The sequence below is a fragment of the Callospermophilus lateralis genome, chromosome 2 (assembly GCF_048772815.1).
Source record: "Callospermophilus lateralis isolate mCalLat2 chromosome 2, mCalLat2.hap1, whole genome shotgun sequence".
NCBI classification, from domain to species: Eukaryota; Metazoa; Chordata; class Mammalia; order Rodentia; family Sciuridae; genus Callospermophilus; species Callospermophilus lateralis.
In genome coordinates, this window is record NC_135306.1 from 204,072,768 (window position 1) to 204,097,223 (window position 24,456).

Sequence of the window (24,456 nt, forward strand, 5' to 3'; positions counted from 1 at the left end):
TTTGTCAGCATTTTCTCTCCTCCTGATTGCAAAGAAAGAGAATCCCTGAGATGAGTGTGCATGGGGGGGAGGGGGCACTTGGGGTGTTAGGGAAGAGACCCAGGGAGGGAACCCAAATCTAGGCAGGACGAGAGCCCAAGAGGCTGCGGACGCAGAGAAGATCAGGGGGAAGGCCAAAGATGGGAGGGGGAGAGGGTCACACCTTGCCTGGTCCCCAGACCCTCATCTTCCCTTCTACGTCCTTGTCCCCAGGCTCCAGCTGCTGTCATGGGAGCTTCTCCATCACCGCATCACCCCTGGGGTCGCCACCTTCCATAGTCTGCCCCCCTCTTGCACTGAGACCAGATGGCCCTTCAGAGATCTGGAGGGCACTGGGGGTGGTGGTTGCCCAGCCTTGGGTGGAGCTCAGTCTTCCAGGCTCCCCACTCCTAGAAGCAGGGCCCTGGGGAACTGAGTCCCTTTAGATCTCTGGGTGGCATAGGAGAGAGGAAGGGACACATGTTTGTCTCTCCCACCTGGCTTTTTCCAGCTAGCTGGGTCCCAGCTCTCTGCAGCACAGGCTGACAGGGAGGGACCTTGGAGCACTGAGCTCAGCACTCAGAGGTAGAGGCTAAGACAGACCGGTGAAGTTAGGGACATGTCCTCATGGCCACCCCCAGATCCCTCCTAGCGAACAGAGGTCCCTCCAGACCTGGAAACCCAGTAGCCCAGACAGTGAGACAGGGTGATGGGAGGTAGAAGCACCATGGGGACAGGGTGGCTAAGCAAGACCAGCGCACCAGATGTGAGCCCTTGTCAGGTCAACCAACAATCAGCAGGACACTCCACGGGCCCCGGGGCTGCCTCTGTAACCCCCCAGGCTTTGATACTCAGGAAAGCCAGGACCCCCCTGCTCCTTGGAGCCTCATTCCCCAGGTGTGGCCCACTTGGGTCCCCTTGGGTCTACCACTCTAGCCTGACCTGACCCTGGGCACACCTGTGCAGGTGGGGTGAGCACTACAGGAGAGTGAAGCTCCAGGGAACTGTCTGCACCCTGCTCAGACTGGCAGGCACAGAGGAGGACGCTGAGGCCCACTAGTGAGGGTGCCTTTCCAGGTCACAGGAAGAGGATGTGTGAAGGCAAGGGACCTGCAACCAGGGCCTGTCCCCCAGCAGGGACTACAGCAAACTAGGAGAGGCTGCTCCTGGCCTACCGCAGCCTCTGGAGAGGAGCCAACCACCCAGGGTGACTGCATCTGACTTCTCCAGTGTGTCCCCTTTGCCCAAGATGTTGACATCCTGGTAATGCCCATCTCCCACTAACTGCCCTCCCAACACTGGCCAGGGCCTTCATGAGGAGCAGAAGGGTCAGTTTGCCCCCATCCCCGGTGTAGATTTCCTGGCTCTTGGGTGGGGTGGGTGGTCTTCCCTGGTCAACTCCCCCCAACTCTGGGAATGAACCCCTTCTAGAAATAGTGGCCATCACACCTTCAATGTCCCTGGTCACCAGGGTGAAAGCCACTTCCCTCAACTAAACCATCACCATGTCAACAAAGTCAGGGACATCAGCCTCCAGGATGCTACCAGACCCCTGAGACCAAAGTCAGAGAGGGCCTCACCTGGGTGGTGCTGTCCCTCAGCGTGGGGGAGCGGCCCCGGCGGGTGGTGGTAGTGGCCATAGTAGTAGTGGTCTCCATGATGGTGGTGGCCATGTCAGCCAGCAGGGTGGTGGCAGTGGTCTCCGCACTGAGCAGCACGGACGGCCCCTCCCCCACCAGGCGCAGATGGCCCTCAGTCCGCACGTTGGGGTCGCTCTCGGCGGCCAGCGCCAGCACCTTGAGCCCATTGTAGTAGAGGCCGGACACCTGGCCCTGGAAGGGGCGGCCCTGATCCCGGCCCCCGATCTTGATGGCAGCCTGGCTGTTGAAGATGGTCAGCTGGCGTCCTGGGGTAGGGGGCGATGGGAGAGTGACGGAGAGGGTGACAGACAGGAGGGGCAGGCAGTAGGGGGAGGCCAGGAAGGGATGGGAGAATGGAGGGGAGCCAAGGGAAGGCAAGAGGAACCAGGAGGAAACCGCAGGTGGGGTTGGGGAGAAATGAGGAAGGGGCAGACACCAAAGGGAAAGTCCTTGTCAGCCAAAGCCCCTAGCCCAGCCAGGAGGGACCTCAGCAGGGGAGGGTCCCCAGAGCACACATGAGCTGGGAAAGGGAGCCGTCACCCTTCTACCACCATGCGCATGCCTTCTCCACCTCCACCTGGCCCTCTCGGCTCCCCTTCCAAGGCCATCACCCCGCTTCTTCCTGTGCCCTCAATGCGGTCCCCATCTTCTCCCACTGCTTCCCCACACACCCCACCCGTGCCCAGCCCTGAGCCATGGAGCCCTCAGAAGTGGCAGATAGCGGAGACCAAGAGGCAGACACAGAGCGGGCGCCGCCCGGCCAGAGGAGGCGGATGAGGGGCGGCCAGTGCGCGGCCCTGCCCGGCCAGCTCCCGGCCGGCCCCGCCCACCCGCAGCCCCGGCTCCGCCCACCCGCAGCCCCAGCTCCGCCCCTGCCAAGGCCCCGCCACTGCCCCGCACCGGGCGGCCAGCACAGCCCTTCCTCCCCGCCTGGGTGTGCAAGCACAGAAATGGAAAACGTTAAAGGGACCTTGCTTCGCTCGCTGACAGCCAAAAACCGCTCCAGCTCCAATCTCGCCCCGCACTCGGCCGTATTACACCTCAGAATTCCCACCTGCGTGGGGTTTGGCTGTTCACTTTGGTTTTAGTGGATCTGGGGGTCGGTTTAACCCTCTGAGTTTGTTTGTTTTGGTTTGGATTTTAGAAAAGATATTATTATGTTTAAGTTTAGATTTAACTTTGATTTTGGTGTTGCTTATTTTGGTGGGGAGGGATTGGACAGACGGACTGCTCCGTTGCCCCTTCTCCCCTGGACCTTCAGCTGCTGACTCTGGGGATTTTAAGTCCTGGCTTAGCCCTTGTTAGCCTCTGGTTAGTGCCTCGTTAAAGATCTGGTTTAGAGTTAGGTGCCTGTAAGCCCTGCCCCCAAAGCCTGGGCTGAGGATAGTCCAACTTGTGAAACCCACAGCTCTTTGGAAACACGGGCTCTCTGGGACACCCAAGTCCCTGGAACCCCCAGTCATCTGCCTGGCCTCTGGCCAATTATGGGCACTGGTGTGTTTCCTCAGCCTCCATGCTCAGCCTCTCCTCCTCCAGCACCCGCTCACTGCCCACGCAAGCAAGAACAGCCCTAGAGCAATACTGTTTCCTTACAAATAAGGGAGCCAGAACCCACAGACAAAGGGGACTGATGGAAGCAGCTCAGGACAGACCCTGAGAACCACCTTATTCAAGTTTATTCTTAGGCATAAGAATGATAGAAAAACAGCCAGGCAGAGTGGCACATGCCTTGTAATCCCAGTGGCTTAGGAGGCTGAGAGAGGAGAATTGCAAGTTTGAGACCAGCCTCAGAAACTTGGTAAGACCCTGTCTCAAAATTTAAAATAAAAAGGGCTAGGGATGTAGCTCAGTGATAGAGCCTCCAGGTTTCATCTCTAGTACTACCAAAAAAAAAAAAAAGGAATTATAAGAAAAAGGAGAGGGTCATGATGGTCAAATGAGTTTGAGAAGCAAACTAGTCATTAAACAGGGTCCTTTCTTGAAGGACCTCTCAGAGCCTTTATGAAACTAATGTACATGTGCATCTCTGAGAGGAAGAAACAGGACTTGGCAGTTTCCAAACTTATCTTACCACAGTCCCTTTCTTGTGAAGCATCTCATGGGACTGTTTCACAGGACATGTTTTGGAACTAGAAAATTGATTCATTCTATAAATATTTATTGAGCACCTACCATAAGCCAGGCCCTGACAATAAACATCCCCTCCAAGAACGCCTCGCCCTTGCCTCGGATACTTTCCTGAGGCTTCTCATTGCATGGCACACTTGCAATATGCTTGGGAGGTGGGCTGAGCAAGGACCAATGCCCCTTCTTATCAAGGAGGGTGCTAGCTTAGCTGAGGGAAGTACTGGGCCAAGGCCACACCCAAAGTGAGCTCCCTTTTCCACTCCTTGAGAAACTCAATCTCTCACTTTCTAGAACAATAAATGCAGGCCTACAGGAAAGGTCAAGGATAGCTGGACCCCATGTCCTACCCAGCCCCTAATAGGGCCTATCCAGTTCTCCCTAACCTTTGGGGTCACAAGTTGCCCAGCCTCAGCCCAGGCTGATCCCTTGTCCTCTCTGATTCTGGGAGAAGGAGGTGGGTTATGGAGAGGAAGCCACCTGACTTTAGCAAACTTGGTCCTGTGGCCCCTGCCCCTGCCCCCACCAGCCATGAATGCCTCAAAGGGTTAAAGTTCGCCCCGCTGGAGAGAGCAGCCCAGTGTGGCTGGGGGCTGTAGGTTTTAGCGATGTCTATTACAGTCCCTTTAACTTTTTGTCCTGTTATGGATTTATCACATCTGGTTATCAGCATTTTAGGCCCCTCTGGTGTGGGGGGCTGGAAGTTACATTTGGGGGTTTTATTGGGGAAAGCCCCAGTGGACATTTAAAGCACAGTTATCAGCTGGTTAAGTGGGGGTTTAACAGTTCTGCTTCCCCCTGGAGTTTAGCCTTAGAGGTACAGAGCTCGCCCCTCCTCCACTGGGACTGGGATGACTTTGCCATTGATCCCCAACTTCCCTTGAAGCCTTCTCCCCTTCACCGAGCGGCACCCCATCTGCCACATGGGGCCTCTGAGGGGGCCCCTCTCAGCCCAGCAGGGAGAAGCCCCTGCAGGCCAAGGCCTCCCTCCCTCCCTCCTTTAGTCTCCCCCAGGTCTCCACTACTTCTGAGAGGTCCCGTGGGCCAAAGGGGCCCATCCCAGAGAGTGGCCCACAGGAGCTAGCTTCGGGGTCTTTCCAGTAGGATCTGAGGCCCCAGGTCTGCCCGTTCTCCTCAGCTGGCCCCAGTTAGCCTTCCCAGCCTTCTTCTGGAGCCCTGGATCAGCCTTTCCTTCTCTCCAAAGCCTTCCTGTCTCCAAGTGCCCCGCAGCCCTGCAGAAAAACCTCTGGGACCTGACCTACCAGCCCAGGGAGCTTCTGTTCTCCGGATTAGAAAGAGAAGGAAGCCTCTCTCTCCCTTAGAAAAACCCTTCGCCCAAAACACAAGATGCTGACTACAAAGGGGCCAGAGCGCCCTGGCAGGACAGGACAATCGTCCCTTCACTTGGGCCTGGGCAAGGCAAGGGCGGGGAAGAGAGAGCTCTGCACCTCTAAGATAGTGTTTTAAAGTTAGTTAGTTAATTAATTAATTAATTCTGGTTAATTACCTTTGTCGAGCAGCCACTCATCTACTACTCGACCAAGCCGGTAGGGGATTCTCTGTCTAGCAATCGCCAGGCGCTCGTTATCAAAGTTTCCTTGGAAAAGTTTAGAAAGACAGTAGGTTTCTCAGGCGGCGAAGTCCAAAGGAGTTAGAAAAGTAATTATGCATTTCTCAGGAGACCCAGAGTAAGCAGCGACATCCAACAAAAAGAGGGGAGGCAGGAAAAGAAATGTGGGTCCCTCTTCTCCCGGGGGCCCCCTCCCTAGGCTCCCATCCAGAGCCAGCCCCACCCTGGGGGCGGGAGCAACCCAAAGAAAAAGAGGGAAGAGAAGAAAAGGCAAGGGATGTACAGAAAAGGCAGCGGAAGGTCAAGTCAGAGATTAAACGGGTTTATCTGGTTCATCGGCTGAGGCCCTTCTTCCTTTGCTGTCCCAAAGTGGGCAGCGGGACAGGGGCAGGGCATTTAGCGGGTTTAAATTGGCGGGGGGAGGCCTCGTGGCCCAGGTGGCCCAACTGGCTACTGCGTTTAGAGGGTGGTTTAGAAGTGGGGGGGATGGGTTAAGCGGGGTTTATGCGGCATTTAAGGGGTCTCCCAGCACACGCATCCAACCGCGAGGTTTAAAGCACTCTCCAAGCCACTGTGACTCCCTTCACCTCTGTGCTCAGTCCAGCTGCCCCTCACTTCCCCCTCCGTGCCACACCCTGGCCCCCACATTAACCCTGCTCCAGCTTGACCCCACCTCTGCTGCTCCTCATGCTAGTCCCAGCTCCCTCAGTACCTGGTGACCACTATAAGTGACCTCATAGGCCCCAACCTCTTCTCCCACAACTCTCTCACCCTCCCCCGCAGGCATCCAGCCCTCCTGGCTGGCTCCCCCTGACTCAGAGCAGGCTTCCCGCTCCTTCCTGCCCTTCCCGCCAGCCTCAGCTGCACGCCTCTCCTTCCTCTGCAGGCTCTGCCCGCCCCTCAGCCTTCCTCCTTCAGACTTCTTCTCCCAGTTCTAACCCCCTCTCCATCCTTGGCTGCCCATCTGGATACCCACCTGCTCCTCTCTCCACTCCCAATCTGCAGCCCCTGGAGACAGCGGGAGGGCGTGCATGAGCCTGTGTGCTCGTGCACACCTAGGTGGAAAGGGGTTGTCAGTGTGCCTCTGGGTATGTACGTGCTGCTCCTGGGCTGTGGGTGATCCCAAGCCACAGCAAGAAGAGCAACTGGGAAGCTGGCTACTCCTCCCATGTAAACACTCCCATGCACTGTGAACACCTGGGCCAGGGGAAGAGCCTGCGCTCCCCTCCCCACTCCATGGCTCTGGCCTGGATCTGCGTGTGCACACCCCCCATGAATGTGGATGTAGCTGGTGCCTCCTTAGGTTCTTATAAGACAATGAGACTCCGCCTTTCCTATAAATTAAAAATGGATAATTCGATCATCTGTGTGTATATGTGTGTCCAGAAAGGGAGAATGTACATCTGACTTGTTGGAGGGCAGCTGAGTATATAAAAACTCTAACAAAAGCCCTATTTATCAAGCATCTCTATCAGTTCTAGCACTTTCCTTGGATTTCACATGGAATCCTCACAGCATCACTATGAGGCAGGTATCATCCTCGTGGTTTGGAGGTGGAAGCTGAGTCTCAGAGAGGCTAGATGACCTGTCCTAGGGTAAGGGGAGAGCCAACATTAAAATCCAGGTCCTGCTGACTGTGAATCCGTGGGCTGTGTCTCTGCTCCCTACCAATCACAGGTGGGGGTCATTCTCTGGGCCCTGGCACGCTGCTGACCTGGCCTGCTATTGTGTTTCAGGATTCTCCCTCCCAGTGCACACAGGCAGTCAACAGGCCCTCAGGTTATCAGAATTTGTAGGCAAGGGCCCCAGGCAGCCTTTCCCCACCCACAGTCAGAGGTTCCTCAACAGAGCAGACAGGCATAACCTCTTTACCTGGCCTCCCAGGACTGCTGGGCTCCAAAGGGTAATGCTCTGGACAGGAGTCCTGGCCTACCACAGTGAGGCCTTCATGCCCCCAAGTCCAGCTCTGTCCAGCACAGGCCCATGTCACCTCTGCCCTGGTGCATGTGTGTCTGAGATGGAGTGAGCTCTGATGGTCCAGAGCAATCATACCACACAGCCCTAGCGGTCAGGGTCTGCTCATGGCAGGGGCTGAGGCTTCCTATAGGAAGGTTGGTGTATCTGAGTGACCCCACACATGCTCAAGGCCTTGGCATAGACTAGCATCCCTCTGCAGAGCTGTTTTCTCATGGGTGTGTCTGACCTTATGAATGTCGGCAGTGGTTTGTATGCCTGGGGTTGGCCTATGTGTACATCAGCCTCTGTATTTATCAGAAGGGGCTCTGTGGGCCTCATTATCTCAGGAGCTACCCAAGAAGGTGTGGGTGCAAGTCTGTATGACTGGGAGTCGTGGGACTTAGTGGCTCCTTGTTCCAGTCTGGGTGAGCCCAGAGGGTTTTGCACCCTGGCCTGCCCATGCCCCTCCATCAGCATGGAGCAGCCTCTGCCTGGGCCAGGCTGTTGCTCTGAGTGATGGAGGCTGCAGATGTTCACTCTCTCCTCAGATGGGTCCTGTGTGTGACTCTGCAGTGCCAGCCAGCCTGTATCTCAGCATCTCTGTGTCGCTGCAGCTCTCCCTGCACTATTACTGTCCCCTTCCTCTTTGTCTCCTGTGCTGGGCTCTCCTGCACTCTGTCCACCTCTTCTCTCCATGGCTGGCTCTGTGGGTCAGTTTCCCCATCTCTCTCTGCTTATCTTCTGGAGTTGCCTCCATCTTTGCCACATTTTAGTGACTATTTCCAGGCCTCTCCACTGCTTATTTTCTGTTTCCTCTCACTCTGGTATCTTACAGGGGCTCCAGTTCCTCCTTTTATGTCTTCATCCCTGTCCTTCCCCTGTGCTCCTCAGACCTTGGATTGTCCTTGAACAGCACAGCAGTCACCCTGCCGGACTGGGTCCATCTGCACCTCTGAGGTCCCTGTGTCCTGATCACCTGTGTTCCCCAGGGCCAAGCACAGACCCTGACATGTAGTCAGTTATCAATGAAGGTTGGTAAATGTATTCGACCCTGTTTTTCACTTCTGTCATTTGTCTCTCCCCCCCTTTTGCCATGTCCCTCACTCCCTGAGACACTGAGGTTTCTTTTTTCTGGGTCTCCCTAGCTTCCTCCCTTCTTTACCTATATCTCCTATTATATATATATATATATATATATATATATATATATATATATATATATATAAAACACACACACACCTTGCTTGGTTCTTTCCTTGGTTGTTTTTGGGAACAACCCTGCTTCCTGCCAAGACACCTTTTATGTTACTTCTGGATCTTGTCTCCTAGGTTTCTGCATCTGCCTCCCCATTTCCGCCTGTCTCTGCTTTCTGAAATCATCCTGCCCTCAAGCGCATCAGATCTCCCAGCGGCTATCTTTCTACCACTTCTCTGCACCCAAACTGGACTCTGGCCTTGCACTCCGCCCTCAAACCAGATGCTGTAATCCCACCACTGCTGCCTATCCCAGTCCCCCAAATCCTGATGAGCCTTAGCCACGCCCCCGCCTTGGTCCCGCCCCTGCAAGCCTTGCCTTGGCGGTAGCCACGCCCCGCAGCCAGAAGCCTGCTCCACTTAGTCCTGCCCCGGAAAGCACCGCGCTCCTACCTGAGGCCTCCGGCCTCCCGCCCCGCCCCACCCCGCCCCACCGCGCCTCCTCCGCAGGCCTGAGCCGCCTACCTGCTGGGTACCGCTCGTTGACCGGCCAGCTGTCCACCTGCAGGGTGGCGTTGCCACCACTTCGAGTGAAACGCACCACATGGTATTTGCCGTCGCTCACGATGGCATTGGGCTCATCGATGGTAATGTCGTCCGTGCCCACGTTAAAAATCACCCCCACGGTGCCCTGGTCCTGGTAACAGGGAGGTAGAGGTCAGCTACAGACAGAAATCAACTATTCATGCCTCCTAGACATCCATCTGTGGATACCACCAGCCTAACTCCGCAACATTTCACAGCTTCACAATACAACTTGCTTAGGTCTCAACAGTCCAAGGAGGTGGGCAGGCTTGAGCCCTCCACCCTCACTTACAACCAAGGGAGTTACCTAGGCTGAAGTTGGGGGCACCACCATGGGGAGCAAAGCCAAGACCTGGAGCCCTTTCCACTAATCACCTCGGTCTCTTGCCTTTTGGTTCATCCAGAGCATTTGCAAAGAATATTTACAGAGCACCTATGCTATTCAAGTACCACTGAGCCCAGATTGGGATGATCAGCATGGGGCATCAGCATGCCACTTCTGAGCTTCTCAGGGCCCATGCAGTCAGATTGTGGCTGCAGGGGTAACCCAGACACAGACAGGTCTGCAGAAGGGGAGCAAAGAGACTAAACAACCCTGCAGAGTTCTGCCGGTGGCTCCAGAATGAGAGAAGGAACTTTGCTGAGACCCCAAAAGTGACAGGCCTGTGGGTACTGGGTGCATGTGTTCTGGTCATCCCCACACAATGCTCTGAGGAAGCTCATAGCACCCCATTTTATCCAGGAAGACACCGAGGGCCAGAGAGGTTAAATAACATCTCAAAATCTCATAGTTTGCATGAAGGGACCCCCAGGTTTGGACTCCAGCTGTTCTATCTCCAAAGCCAGTGTTCTTACCACTTGCCCACTATTCTGAGATACTAACTCAAAGGGCCTGGGGTGGGGTGATCTGCTGAGGCCAGCTATCCACCTACAAGGTCTGGCAAGCCAGTAGAAAGCACACATGGCCCTATGTCTAAGCCCCTATTCCATTCCTCTGTGCCTCCTAGCCACCCTCCTAAACCCAGCCCTGGAGTCAGCCCAGTGTTCCACCCATAGGACTGACACAAGGCTCCCTAGGCCCCCTGGGTCACTCACAGGGTCTCAGCCCAGCACAGAAACACACTATACTTTTGTGGTCTTCCTGAAAGACGGCCAGTCCAACCTGGGCAAAAAGAACTTCCTACATCTAGCAGAGCTGAAAGGCCTGGTGACCCTGTGGATGGGGGCAGGGGGGCATCACAGATGAGGCAGGGGCTCGGGCAGAGAGAGTTGAGGGACAGGATGTGCAGCTGTGGTTTCCTTGGGGACCCATGCGGTATCCTTTCCCCACTTATGGGGTGCAGCTCTCCCTCTCCTAGAACCTGGGAAAGTCACACACATAGGCAGGTATATGCACGCACACGCCCCCAGTCACACACGCATGCAGCAGCTCCCCTCAAATGCATTAAAACAGGGAAACTGAGGCCAGGCTTGCCTGACAAAGACTATTAGCAAGCCCCACCCATCCGCCACCCACAGACTGACAACATCCCCAGGGAGACGCTCATCATCGGCTCCCCACACACCGGAGAAGGGAGCAGAGGAGCCTCCTCGTTACTATTGTTAGTAATAATATTACCCAGAATAGTAACAGCCCCTTGGATGCCTCTGAGGGTTCCTCCCCACGAGGCTCCACCCAAGCAGTAATGGTCAAGGGCACGTGCAGTCTGGAAGCCAGCAGCAGAGGGCCAGCCCGGGGAGCTGGAAGGCAGGACGCCTGGGTTCCCTAGGAGGCAGCCAAGCTCTCAGCCGTGTGCTCCGGGGGAGAGGCAGCTCCCCAGAGCCGCTCCCGATGTGAAGTCAGTTGTCACTTCTGTTAAAGTCATTAATTCCTAATTCCCCAATTACCTCATTAGGCGGCGGTGGGGAGAACGCGGCCGCTCCTACAGCAAATAATTATGGGAGTCAAAATTAATTTGGCAAAGTGGAGCGACGCTTTATTAGAAACGTCAAATTGCTTTTCTCTTATTTTGCTGCCGCCTCCCCACTCTCTGAGAGCTGCTAATGACGCTGTGGTGGGAGCTGATGTGTCACCAGGGGAGGAGGGGGCTTAGGGGCTCCCCTCAAGGGGCTCTGGACTATTTGGTGCCCAACAGAGTTGGCCTCTCTGGTGGCCCTTACCCTTTCCAGGTTCCCCGACCCTAGCACGGGGCCTCCCTTCCTCCCAGGCCTCTGCAGCACCCAGACACCAGGCACCAGGCCTTGCTCCTCCTGGGCCCTGCACCAGGTGAGGTATAGGGGAGGGAAAGGGAGGATGTCCCTTCTCCCAGCCTGGACCACTCCCCTCTCCCCTCTGCCCTGGGACCAAGCACGGAGGCACAGAGCACACACAGACTCCATCCAGGTGGCACGTCACACATGACTGGGGTACAGAGGGCTGCGTGCATGTGTGCGGGGCCATACGTGCTCTACATGCAGGATGTCAGCGGAGCCGCCTGACATCCCTCTGCCCTCTTACTGTGCTGCACACCTGGGGGAACTGAGGCTTAAGAGTGCGGTAATTTGAACAAGAATAAAGCCAGGAAGGGCAGAGCTGGGATTCAAACCCAGACCATCTGCTCCAAAGCCACGCCTGGCCTCACACATGGACAGAGATAAAGGAACAGCCATCCATGCTCACAGAGGACATGGAACACAGTCACACCCTGCCACACAGGGTGACTGAAACCACAGCACACGCCACTCCTCGGGGAAATAGAAACGCATAGCTACATCCTCAACCAGAGACTGGCGGCACCCACAGTCACAGCCGTTCTGTCGACACACAACCATCACATACCCGGCACCACACTGTCGTCCGCAGCTGCACCGTCTCTCACAACAGGCTGCCACTCACTAAGTTAGAGACACTGTCTGTCTCGCTCACTCACAGGCACAGAACTCCCAGGCCTGTCCCAGTGTCCCACTGGCCACTCTTCCCTCCCAACAGGTCTGTGCCTGTCAGCTGCCGCTGCCACCCTACCCATGCTCCGCCACAGGACTCCTCGGCCTCCTTCCTCCACACCCCAGTCAGGGGGGAGAGGTGACTTGGGATCTGATGAGCTGTCTGTGACGGGGGCCACAGTGCCCTCCTCAAGCAGATGGGAAGGGGCAGAGTCCACACAGCCTTTTCCCCTGGCTTCCTCTGCCCTCCCACTCTGCCCTCCTTAAGGTGAGGGCAGCCTGCCCCACCCTTGCAGCTTAAAGGCCTGGCCAGGGCCAGCCTGTGGGATGCAGTGAGCCAATGAGGTGGCTGAAAGGGGCTACAAATATGGTGTTGGAGGAAAAGTCAGAGGCCCAGTACTAAAGACTGGGGAGGAGGCAGGGAGAGGCTAAGACCAGAAATGAAACGGAGCAAGGCCAGAGGTTCCAGGGAAGGTGGTGGGGCAAGGTCTGAGATGGGGTGAAGGGCCAGGAAGGACAGGGACCCAGCTGAAGACTGGAGTTAGAGGAGAACCTGGGAGGTGAGGATCAGCTGGTATGGAGGAGGCCCTGAGACGCCTGAGACACCTGAGACACGCTGAGAAGGATTGGAGGTCACAGACAGGACAGCGAGGGGTGAGGTCCACGGTGCGGGTGGAGGGACAGAAAAAGGCAGAGCTGGGTGGGACCAGAGGTCAGGGCAGAGATGTAGGGCCGGGCCAAGAGGTCAGTGAAGAGTGAGCTTAGACCGTCAGGAAGGGGCTGCTGGGAGGGCAAAGGTCACAGAGACAGAGGTCAAGGGCTGGCCAGAGGCAGGCGCAAGGTTTGAAGGCAAGGTAAAGAGAAGGTAGGAAGTTGCAGGGCAGGGAAATCTGAAGGAGGGGCAGAGCATGGTGGGCTGCTCTAGGTGGACTAGGAATGAGCAGGGGCAGTCACAGATGTAGGGACATTCTGCAAGGCTGAGGAGAATGGCCTGGAAGGCCCTTGACTATATATATATATCCTGAAAGGAGAAAGTACACACAGACTCGGGGGTGGGGAGCTGGGCACCTACAAACCAGCTGGGTGGCTCTAGGAGTCCTGGTGAATGACTGAGAGGTGGGCCAGGTCCCAGAAACAGAACTTCTGTGGGAAGCCCCAAGGATGAGGGAATGAGGCTCTGGAGGCTCCCCGTGAAAGGAATAGTGGAGGTGCTGACCCACAGCCATGAAGGACATAGTGCACGTGGAGCAGGGCAGGGGGAGACGGCCGGAGCACTTACGATGTGCAGCTGCAGGTAGTCTCCGAGGCCCGAGGCACTGTCCACCCGCACCAGCACAGCGCTCCGCTGATGGGTGCTGAAGCCCACGGCCAGGCGGTCCATCCTTGTGCTAGGCCGGTCATTGGGAGGCCAGGTATAGGTGATGAGCGCTCCCCCCTTCCCAAAGATGTATGTGGTCCCAGCTGCAGAGAAAGGGAAAGGGAGAGAGGGAGAAATGGCATCAGGAGGGTGAGCTCAGCAGGTCCCTGGAGTTGTGGCAGGGCATGGAGACACCAGTCCAAGGGGCTTCCATGGTGATGTCCCCAGCAGCCACCAGCCCCACAGTCCTAGGGAACAGTTGGCAGGCGGGTGCCAGGGTGAGAACCTGTGCATGCACAGACAGATGTAGCTGCCTCATCAAGAATTCTAACTTTAATTATAGCAAAACAGAGAGGTAATAGAGTGAGTGACACAGAGAGAGAGAGTACCCAGAGAGAGGCTGCAAGGGGACCAAGATGACAAGAGTACCCTGGGCTGGAAACCCAGGGGCTTGATTCTGACCAGCGTACTTCTCCCAAGGCTGGCAGAGGTGACAGATTCAAGTATGTGTCTCTTTGGGGCCAGAGCTGAGCAGCACCAAGGCAAAAAGGAGCCCCAGGCGATGGCGGGAAGATGAGCAGGGCTGTGGGCAGCTCTGACTCATGGCCCATCTCTGGCTTACCGCCAACATCTCCCCCCACCAGTCCCCTCCAACCCCCTGGGAATCTTCCTGGTTTGTCCAGGACTCCCTGCCTCCACCCAGGGGTGCCTGGGTCCCTAAAGCAGCGTCCTGGAGCCCTGCCCAGAAAGAAAGAGACAGTGGGGAGGGGGACCTGACAGCCAGAGGAGGAAGGAGGCAGAGACAGATGGACAGAGAAGGACAGAGAGGGATGTAGGTGAGAGAAGCAGGAGAGTGGGAGCCCAAGATGTAGGCTCCCTCTCCCCGCCCTCCCCCACCCCACCCTCTCTCCCCTTCTCCCTCTCCTCTTCACCATCCGGCTGCCGGGGGCGGGTGTGAGGTCCCTAACGATCTCAGCCCCAAAATAAACCCCATTAGTCGCCATGTTCCCTCCTGCGGGCTGACTGAGCTCCCCGGGGGTGGGGGTGGGGGGCTGGTCACCCAGTTTCCGGGAAAGGACTCTTGTCTGGGAGGCCTGGAGGACTAGTACTCTGGGGCCTGCAGAGAAGGGAAGGGAAGAGAACAATCTTGCATTCTTCAGGACATAAATGGAGAAGATGAGATTCATAAAATGCTTAATTAAATAATTAGCCACCAATGATTCCTCTCAAAGCACTTCTTGGGGGGAAAGGGGTTCAAGAAAAAACTTAGCCAGAGAGGAAGAGAGCAGCAGCTGGGGTCTGAGGGCAAGAGCCTGGAGCAGACCGGGAGAGGTGTGTGGCCTTGCCCGTGCCTTACCGGTGGTGAGTTCTGCTCTGGGGTGGGAAGCTCCAGGTTCCTGGGAGGCAAGACATCCTGAAGGGTCTAAGACACTTCCAAGAAGCAAGCAGAAGCCTGCTCAGCCAAGATGGCAGCCCAGTTGGTAATACAGGGCCAGGTCCCCTCAAACACCCCAAGGCCTCTCACGTCAGGCACTAAGGAAGCCCCTTGTAGTTCAGGCAATCATGTGAAAGGGGGCTCTACCCCCAGGAGCTCCTAGATCCCATGGGAGAGGGGACTCTGGTATGCCTTGGAAGGATGCACTATCCACAAACCCAGGGGGTCGCTGAGGCGATAACGGGGGGCTGCTGCCTGGGTCCCAAAGAGGGAATCGGGACTTGGGCAGCAGAAACTGTGAGATCCCCTGCTGCTTCCCAGAGCACCTACCATATTGCTCTCCACCTCCCCAGACAGGGCCAGAGTGAGACAGGACCCCAGGGCTGGGCAGGCATGAAAGAATCACCCGGATGTCTGATAACTGACAGCTCACCGAGTCTATGGCCCAGAAAGCACCCAGGCAGACAGAGAGAGCTCACCTGGACCCCTCCAGACACAGGTGTTCTTTCTACCTGGGGACCCTGGAGGCACAGTGGTAAAGGTTGAACCCTCAGGAGGGGCCCCACGTCTAGGGTGGAAAGCTGGCGGGGGGCGGAGAACACAGTGAGCCCCATCTCCACCCCTGAGCAGGTCACCTGCCTGGAAAGGGCTAGGCCTCAGCCGGTACAGTCTCTCCACTCCCAACACTGCAGCACTCCGGAAAATCGGCTGTTTCCATGGCAACCGTAATACCCAGGGTCCTCCCTCCCCCCTCCACTCACAAGCTGCACGTCGAATTTGGTGGGTGAGGAGGGCCAGGGGAGCTGAGATGCTGACCTTCCTCAGCACATGCGCCCGCCCTGACCAGAGGCTGAAGCCTGTTCACCCCTGGGCTGCAGGGCATTCCGGAGAGGGCAATTTTATTGGGGTCCTTGGTCCCCTCACACCAGGAAAGGAAACTCCATCTTCCTGCCCCCAAGCCCACCCCTTCCCGGTCTAGGGGAGAGCGGCAGACCCCTCCTCCAGGCTTTCCCGGTGGAGAGCAAACAGCACAGCGCCATGGGCAGCACCACGGACAGCGACATGGCCGGGGCCCCGGTCTCCGAGGAGCCGCCGGCACGCCGGACGCCTCTTTGGGCAGTGAGGCTGGAGGGATAAGAGGCACGTGCCACCGCCCAAGCCCCGGGCCCCACAGCAGGCACCCCCCCTGTGACTCACGCCCAGACCCCACACCCACACACAGGCCGCGACGCACCGGCAGCACACAAAGCCCCAGCGTGGAGAGGCAGACTCCAACCGAGACCGGCAGCCGGAAAGATGGCGGTAGGCGCACAAAGAAGGCCATGGCGGGCGGCGCAAGGGCAGGGGCCGGCCGGGCGCGGGAGAGGCCCGCGGCGCCCGATGCCCGCGCCTCCCGGCCCAGCCTCCCCCGGGATTGATCACCCAGCTGTTCTCGCGCCGCAGCCAGTTTATTACGCTGGGCGGGCCTGGTAAAGCCTCCGGGCGTTTATTACACTGGGGGGACCAGGGCGGAGGGACACTTCTTGGGCAGAAGAGGTGAAGGATGAATGGTTTATTGGGCTGGGGCGGCAGTAATTACCCTGGGGAGACATTTCTTTCCCCAGCACCGCGGCTCCCGCCCGCGGGCGCAGAAGGCTCGGCAGGGAGGAGGCCCAGCAGAGGAGGCGGGGCCTCCTCCGGTCCCGCCCCGGACAGCAGCGATCCGAAAGCACCTCCCGCAGCTCACGCCATGGAGCTGTCCCCTGCCCTGCCCCAGGCCTCCCCGCCCCAGCAGGCATGGCTGGCCTTCCAGCAGACATGGAGTCCAGGACATTCTCCCACACCTAGAACTCTGACAGCCTCCAGAAAGGGTTCCGGAGTGAGAAGGGCCTAGGCTAAGGCCCCCATATGCCGCCCACGGGTGGTGCAGCCCAATTGTTCTCACCTGCCTAGGAAATCACTAGTGTGTGGAATGGTCAGTTTGAGCCTTCAGACATTTCCGGGAGTACTACTACATACCTGAAGCCCAAGACAAGAGAGTCTGGCCAGACACAAGGACTCAAAGGCCAAGGTTGGCACTTTCTGCCCACACCCAACATAGTCTGCAGAAACTGACTGCTCCAGTAAAACACTAAGGCTGATCAGAATCCAGTAAAACACTAAGTGATCAGAATCTTCCATACAGTCCACACACACCTGCATTCTAGAAAAAAAGTCCAACTACCATGAATAATGGTTAGTGAACCCACAACATTAATCATTCCCTGTAAAACCATCCCATACATTCCTGTCCCCAGGGCTAAAACTACATGTGCAGACCCCCTGTGTGCCTGTGTCCCCCCAGCAGTGGATGCCATGACAGAAGCCTTTTGGAAGATCTAGACTTGTGAGAAGATAAAGTGTCCTGCACAATCCAGAGAAGACCCAGACTAATATAGGTGCTCACACCCAGTACCAGATCTTTCTGTAAAAACCTCCACAACCCAAAGAGAAGATCTCCACAAGTCCAAATCCCTGAGCTCAGCTTTCTCTTGGTTTAGAATCCCAGAACATATCCCTTCAATCCTTAACCTCATTCTTGGCCATAAACCATGCAGAATGAAATCCAAGCTAATACTCAAATCCAGAATCAAAATATATGCTGAACCCCTTTGTAAACTGGAGCAGTAAATCCAGAAGCTCTGGAAACTACAGACTCAAAACTGAGCTGGGATCGAGCCCTCCTTTCCTGGCACATGAGGGCACCAGAAATGAATCTTGAGGATGAAAGCTCCTCCAGGATTTTGAAACAAGAATTCAGAGGGCATATGCCGGGCGCAGTGGTGCACTCCAGCGGCTTGGGAGGTGGGGGCAGGAGAACTGCGAGTTCAAAGCCAGCCTCAGCAACTTAGCGAGGTCCTAAGCAACTCAGTGAGACCCTGTCTCTCAATAAAATATTCTAAAAGGGCTAGGGATGTGGTTCAGTGGTCAAGTGCCTCTGGATTCAATCCCTGGTAATAAATAAATAAATATGGGGTGGTCAAGGACCAGAAGATTGTCACCTCCTCTTCACATTTTTAGGACCCAGGTACACTGGTCTTCCCTCATGCCATAGTAACATTGGGTGCAGAAGTGTCCATGGCATCTGGCAGGTGGGTAGAGGGTATTATGTAACAGGAGGGGCTGGGGCTGGGAGGGGAAATGGGAGAAAGAGGGAAGAGGAGATGAAGAAGGTGGGTCGAAGCCCAGCAGCACTCCCTGCAGGGAAGTGGAGGCGCAGATGAGGAAAGAAGGGGGCACCCCCACACAGGGGGTCTCTAGGAGCCTCTGGGCAGGAGGAAGGCTGAGCAGAGGTGGGATTTAGCCACAACAGGTGGCCTCCTTCCTTCCCTTGGACCTTTCTTGTGACCCTCCTTCTTGGCCACCCCACCCTTCATAGCTGCCCCATTCTACCTCCAGCACTTTCCATGACTATCCCACTGTACCCTCCAGCTCTTCCTTTACTTCCGCATGGCCCTGGGCAGTGACTGGCCCTTTCCTTCCTCTGCCCAGAAAGAGGGTAGCCATCTCTGGCACAATCTCAGTGCCAACATTCCATAGGTTCACACACACAGACACACACAGACACACACAGAGCTGTGCCTGTGTCCATGCAGCATCAGAAGCCAGGACAAAAAAAAAAAAAAAAAAAAAAAAAAAAAAAAAGCCTTCTAGAAGATCTAGATTGTGAGAGGATAAAACATCATGCACAACCCAGGAAAGCCATGGCCCAAGCTCTTACGCTCTCTCCCTCTGCCCCACTCTTGCTTCTTGACTGAGCCTTGGGCACTCCAGCTCCTGGGCCCTCCAGTCAGCCCATCACCCAGGGCCAACACCTCTGTCTCCTCTGCCTTCCTCTTTCACCCCCTCTCCTCTTCACTCAGCGAAGTCCTTCCCCAGTGGACCTGGCTCCCTTCCTATCTTCCCCTTTATGCCTCACCTCCAGGCCCTAAAGACCAAGGCCTCTGAGAGCAACACCAGCACCTGGCCTCAGAGGAGCAGAAGACAATGAAGAGAGGCAGGGTGTGGGAAGGCCAGAGTCTCGGGGAGGGAGAGGGACTTAAGATCAGGAGCAAGGTGTGTGGTGGGGACATGGAAGAAGAAATTGGGGAGCACTGCAAGAAGGAGCCCCCCCGGGGACAGAGATTAGATAAGGGACACCACCTTGGAGAAGAGAGAAGAAAGGAGAGGGGTCCTCAGGAGCTGCTCTTGGGGAACTGGATGGAACAACAGTAGAGAGAGCTACAGATGAAGAAGGAGAAGGGAAGGACCAGAAAGGGGCAGAAAGCCTGGAGACAGCAGGGCAGGAAGGACAGCAGCTGGAGGACGACAAGAGGAGGCAGAGGTGAGCAGGGAACAGGGAGGCAGGGGCACAGATGGGAAGTGATGGGAGGGTAGAAGCCCAGGAAGGAACAAAAGTGAGAGAACTGATGAGGGTCCAGGCCGGCAAGGAAGGGAAGCACAGAAATGGGAGGCCACCCTGACACAGTGAAGACTGCTGAAGGCCATGGTGGCCAAAGGTGGTTGGAGAATGGAGGTGTCAGAGTACCCAATTGGGAGGTGATGGGGACACAGAAGCGGAAGGTGAGAGTAAGGGGCACAGAGATGGGAAGTGATAGGCGTTCAGGAAGAGGTGATGAGCATACAGGGATGGGATGGGACAGAGGTACAGAAAGGGGAAATGATGGAGGAATGAAGGTGGAAGAAAAGGTGAAAGGTGATGAGGGATGTGACACGGAGGTGAGAGGTAGAGATGGAGGTGATGAGGGTACCCCATGGAGGGACAAAGTTCAGAAGTGGGAGATGAGGTGGAGTACAGAGGAGGGAAGTGATAAAGGAGATAGCAGGTGTCAGGGACCGAGATGGGGAGAGGTGGCATACAGAGAATCTTTGGGGCCTAAGATGTGAAGTGAGGAGGGCCCGAGATGGGACAGGAGGAAGTGTGGAAATGAGAAGTGGGTAAGGCAGGAGCAGAGGGGATGGGACCTGAGAAGGAAGGGGAAGGGCTTGGAGATGGAAGGTTGCGAGGGGCTGGGAGAAGCTGTGGTAAGTGGACAGTGGCAGAGGGGTGACAGGAGAGGGGAGGGGGGTCTGGGAACACAGAAGTGCTAGGGCTGCAGAAGGAGAGATGCTGGGGGTCAGAGGTCGAAGCGGAACTGAGATGAGGAAGCCAGGAGTAGACACCTGAGATGAAGGGGACAGGGATGGGCGGACATGGGACAGTGTTGGGGTTGCCTGCCCCAGAGGCAAGGGAAGGCGGGTAATGGAAAAAGAAAGGAAGGTTGCTGAAGGGACAGAGGGGGACAGAGACAGATATGAAAGGCAAGGGCAGAAGCAATGGGACATGTCAGAGGCAAAGACGACAGATGGGACAGAGGCAGGTGGGAGGGGGAAGCGACAGACCAGCAATGGTAAGGTGAAAGTGAGGCAGAGGTGGAGGTAAGACAGATGGAGAGGTGATAGGGGCAGGATGGAGGTGATGAAGAGGGAGATGGAAAGGATGGAGGAACAGGCGAGGAGGCGATGGGGGGGCACGGTGGAGACCGCCAACGTGGGGACAGGCGGTGCAGGTGAGGTGCGGAACCAAGTACTGAAGGGAACCGAGGGGCAGTGGAGAGCTGGAGGGGAGGGTGGGGCCGAGACCGGGGAGCCAGAATGGGCGCGAGGGGCTGGCGGGCGCGCGGCCGGGGTGAGGCCCGCTGGGGTCTGGGCGGTGCACCCGGAGGCTGGATCGCGGCGTCACTTACCGTGCCCGCCGCGGGTGAGGAAGGGCATGCGGTTGATGGCGATGGGCACGGTGCCGTGCTTGCTGTGGAAGTGGTGGACGTGGTGGGTGGTGCTGAGGCTGGACGAGACCCGGGCCCCCTCGGCCGCCCCCAGCAGCAACAGCAGCAGCAGCGGCAGCAGCGGCGGCAGAGGTGGCGGCGGCGGCGGCGGCGGCAGGGGCCCGGCCAGGGCGGGGGGGCGGCGCGGGCACCCCCCCGGCCCGCTCCCCCCGGGGGGCATCTCGGCCCGGGGGCGGCCGCCTCACAGCCCCATGGCCGGGGGCGGGGACGCGGGGCTGCGCGGCCCCGCGAAGCCCCCCTCCGGCTCCGAGCTCCGGGAGGGGGGTGGGGGCGAAGAGAAGGAAAACCCGAGCCCGAGCCTCAGTCCGGAGCCAATGAAATCAACTGGATCCCGCCGGGGAATCCGGGGTCCGCGGAGCGGCGGTGCCAAGGTCCAGGACGCCTGGGTCCATCGCGAGGAGCTAGGGGTCTCCCCGCATGCCGGCGGGGTCGGCGCGGCGCAGGGGGCCGTCAGAGACCCGCGGGAGGGGGCATGGTGCCGGTCGGAGAGGGACCGGAGAGCGGGGGCCACGCAGGGAGGGGAAAGGGGGGAAATCCTGCGGAAAAACCGAGCGGGGCGGGGGAGGGTGCGGGCTGGAGGAGAGAAGAGGGACGGGGCCGGCTCCCCGGAAAGCGCGAGGCCGACGGAGACTCCCGGCCGCGCCGCCGCTGCCGATGCCGCCCGGCGGAGGCCGGGGGAGAGGAGGGAGCGGCCGGGGAGGGGGGCGGGAGAACGGGGAAGGGAAGCAAATCCGGGTGAGGGGGGTGAAGGGAGAGGAGAGGAGGGGAGAGGAGAGGAGGGAGCGGGGCTGAGCAGAGGAAAGGCGCGAGCCTGCGAGATTCCGGCGGAGAGATGGAGGCAGCGGAGTGTTGCTGCAGAGGCTGCGAGGGCTGGAAGGGAGAGGGAGGGAGGGCGAGAGGGAAGGAGGGAGGAGGGGCGGGGAGGGGAGGGGGAGCGCGGGAGGAGGAGGGGGCAGGGCGGAGGGACCCGAGCGGCTCCCGATCTGCGGGCGGCGCTGGGCAGCTCCGCGGCGTGGCACCTGGCTAGCCCGCTCGGCGCTCGCCTCTCCTCTGCGCGCGCCCCGCCCCTCCCCCGCGCCCGGGCGCGCGCTCTCCACCCGCACCGCCCCCCTCCCGGAGAAGGGGCCCTGCTGAATAATTGAACAGGACTGAGGCTAGCAAGAGAGGCCGCTCTCTTCCTCCTCCTCCCCTCCCCCCCCCACCTGGACGAGCCCCAGTAGTGCTCTCTGGTCCAGCACAGAGATGTGGCCAGAGCCACCTCTTCACGCAGCCCTCCGAACACACGTGCACGCTGGGATGGAGACGGGCTTGGATATGGAAACACCCACGTGTCCATACAGGCACCAGTGTGCGGGCAGGCACACGGTTCAGACACACATATGCATGCATTTCAGACACACATATGCATGCATGGGCTCGTGGACACTGGCACACCAAATCATGCTCACAGAGGCATCCGTGCACACACACATACATGTTTGATAGCAGGCAATGAATGGCCAGCACACACACATACATCCCTACCCCCTGGAGCTCACCCTCCAAACCAGGTCATTCATACCCTTACAATGTACCCAGAGCCCCAAGGGCGCTCAAGAGTAAGACACCACCACAGTCTGCTCCCCACCCGTCCCAAAAGGGTGCTCCCCAACCCCTACAGAGGCTCTCCCCCACTCCTCCAACCTTTCCTCTCCTGGCCTGGTGCCCCTCCCCCACCCTCAATCTCTCCCTTCACTGGGGTCTCCAGGACACCTGTCCACTGATTGTCCCACTTATGACAAAACCCTTCCTGGGCCATTTTTGTCCCAAAAGTGACTGAGGAAGCCACTTCTCCTACAGGGTGCCTCTCATACTGGGGTCTGCCTCCCAAAAAAACTTTGAGGGGGTCTTTGGGAAGCATTCATCATAGCTCTTGAGGTAAGTTCAGGGAGACTCACTTCCCTCCATCTGGATATCACCTCCATATTTACCTCAAACTGCTTGGACAGGGAGAGGGTGCTATGGGGAAGCAGGAGGAGGGAAAGAGGAGAGGTGGTGTAGAGGTGACCCTGAGCAGGAGCTAAAGACATGGTGTAGCAGAGTGAGAAGTGGGCAGGAGGAAGGAGCAGATGAGGTGGGAGAGGGGAGGGCCGGGAAAGCTGGCTCCTTGCTTATTGAGTCTGAATTTTGTTTGGGAGCAGAATTATCAACGTGAAATTTGTACACTGCCCTTGTTCCTGGGTACAGTCAGGACCTGGGACAGCTATACCCATTGCCGCTGCCACCCTGAACTCTTGCTAGATGCCAGAGCCCAGTACAGCCCCCAGCCCTTCAAAAGTAAAGAAAGAGGTCTGCAGAGGCCCCCCCCAGATGAGGCTTCCAGATGGTGTGTGGCCCCATGAGGAAGGAGACACGGTAGGCTGGGGCTCCCAGAGGATGTGCCTTCCTGTCCTCTGGCCCCTTCTTGAGCTCTGGAATATAGACTGACACAGCTCTGAGCAGGCAGAAAATTTATGGCCCCAAAGGGAGGGAGGGAGGAGCTGGTGGCGAGAGGAGAGGAAGGGAAACCGCCTAGAGGCCAATCAATATCGGTGAGTGGGAACTGGAGAGAGTTGGAGGGGGAGATGCTGGAGAGGGGGAGACATGGAGGGTAAAAAGGCAGAGAGAGACAGAGGTGTGCGAGAGATCAATAGAAGCTGTAGAGACTGAGCAGAGACAGGGAGGCAGAGATGTGAGGAGCCGACCCCCTGGGAGAGGCAGGAGACAGTCTCTAAGACACAGCACAAGCCCAGGGGCTTTGAGAAGGAAGTACCGCCCCCCTCTTCTCATATCCTGTTTTCAGCCTCTCCACTTTCCTGTCTTTCATCACAGAGATGTGTTCTTTCTCTCTGATCTTCTCTTTTCAGTCTTCCCAGAGCAGAATCTCCTGAGCCTTAGAGGAACAGAGGTCCCTTCCCCTCTGGGAGTAGTCCCCATGTCACAGATGGAGAGACTGAGGCAATAAATGAAGAAAGGCTGTCCTGAAGGTCGTGACTCCTAGTGTCTCCCTCACCAGACAGCTGCACACCAGGGACAGGATGCTCAGAGGCCTGGCTCTGCCTCTCCACCTTGGTCACGCCTTCCCTCCTCCCTCTCTTCAGGCCCTGGCCCCGCTGGGCCCCCGGGGCTTCCCAGGGCTCTTATTCCCAGGGATCTTTCCATTGGGTCCCTGCCTGACCTTGTGCACACAGGTCCCCAAGAAGACCAACCACACAGAAGGCCCGAAAAGCCAGACAGAAGAGCAGCCCCAGGAGAAAAGGGGTATGGCTTGAAAGCCTTGCAAAGACCACACTCCCCAGATTCTTGTCCTGTCTTTAGGGTGGGGACAGATCTCAGAGGTACCCCAGGGCCAGTTGTAGCTCACTGGGAGGAGCAGCATGCAGGCTCCCAGGTTGTACCCACCTTGTCTTTAGCTCCACAGCTTTGCTCAGGCTATGCCGCCAGACCAGTGCTTGGGGAGAGTGACATTTCCCAAGATGGGCCCTGCTCCTCAGCCCCAGCTCTCCCTCCCTTCCACCAGACAGGTGGTGCCCAAATGTGGCACAGCTCCCTAGACCTCCACCATCCATGGTTATACCCCCTTTCCGGAAGCTTCCACTGTGTGGGAGCGAGGAGTGCTGATGAGTAGCAGTGCTTTTTGATCAGACTTCCTCCATCCCTAGCAAGAAACGGCACAACCACCATCCTCAGAACTTGAGCAGCAGGGGCAACAGAGGCAGGACACACGGTCTACCTGAGCTGGGCCTCCAGTGCCCTTTGATGTGAGGCTAGGTTTCCTCCCCAGTCAAAAGGCA

The 24,456-nt window shown here is 57.5% G+C and overlaps 1 protein-coding gene across 1 annotated transcript in view; it reads right to left on the reverse strand.

Annotated features, from left to right (window-relative positions):
• Nrxn2 (neurexin 2) overlaps positions 1-24,456 on the reverse strand; it is a 95,397-nt gene that overhangs the window by 13,131 nt on the left and 57,810 nt on the right. The window contains 4 exon segments of the mRNA XM_076844741.2: positions 1,599-1,924; positions 5,290-5,379; positions 9,028-9,199; positions 13,289-13,470. Coding sequence (XP_076700856.2) covers positions 1,599-1,924; positions 5,290-5,379; positions 9,028-9,199; positions 13,289-13,470 — 770 coding nt within the window.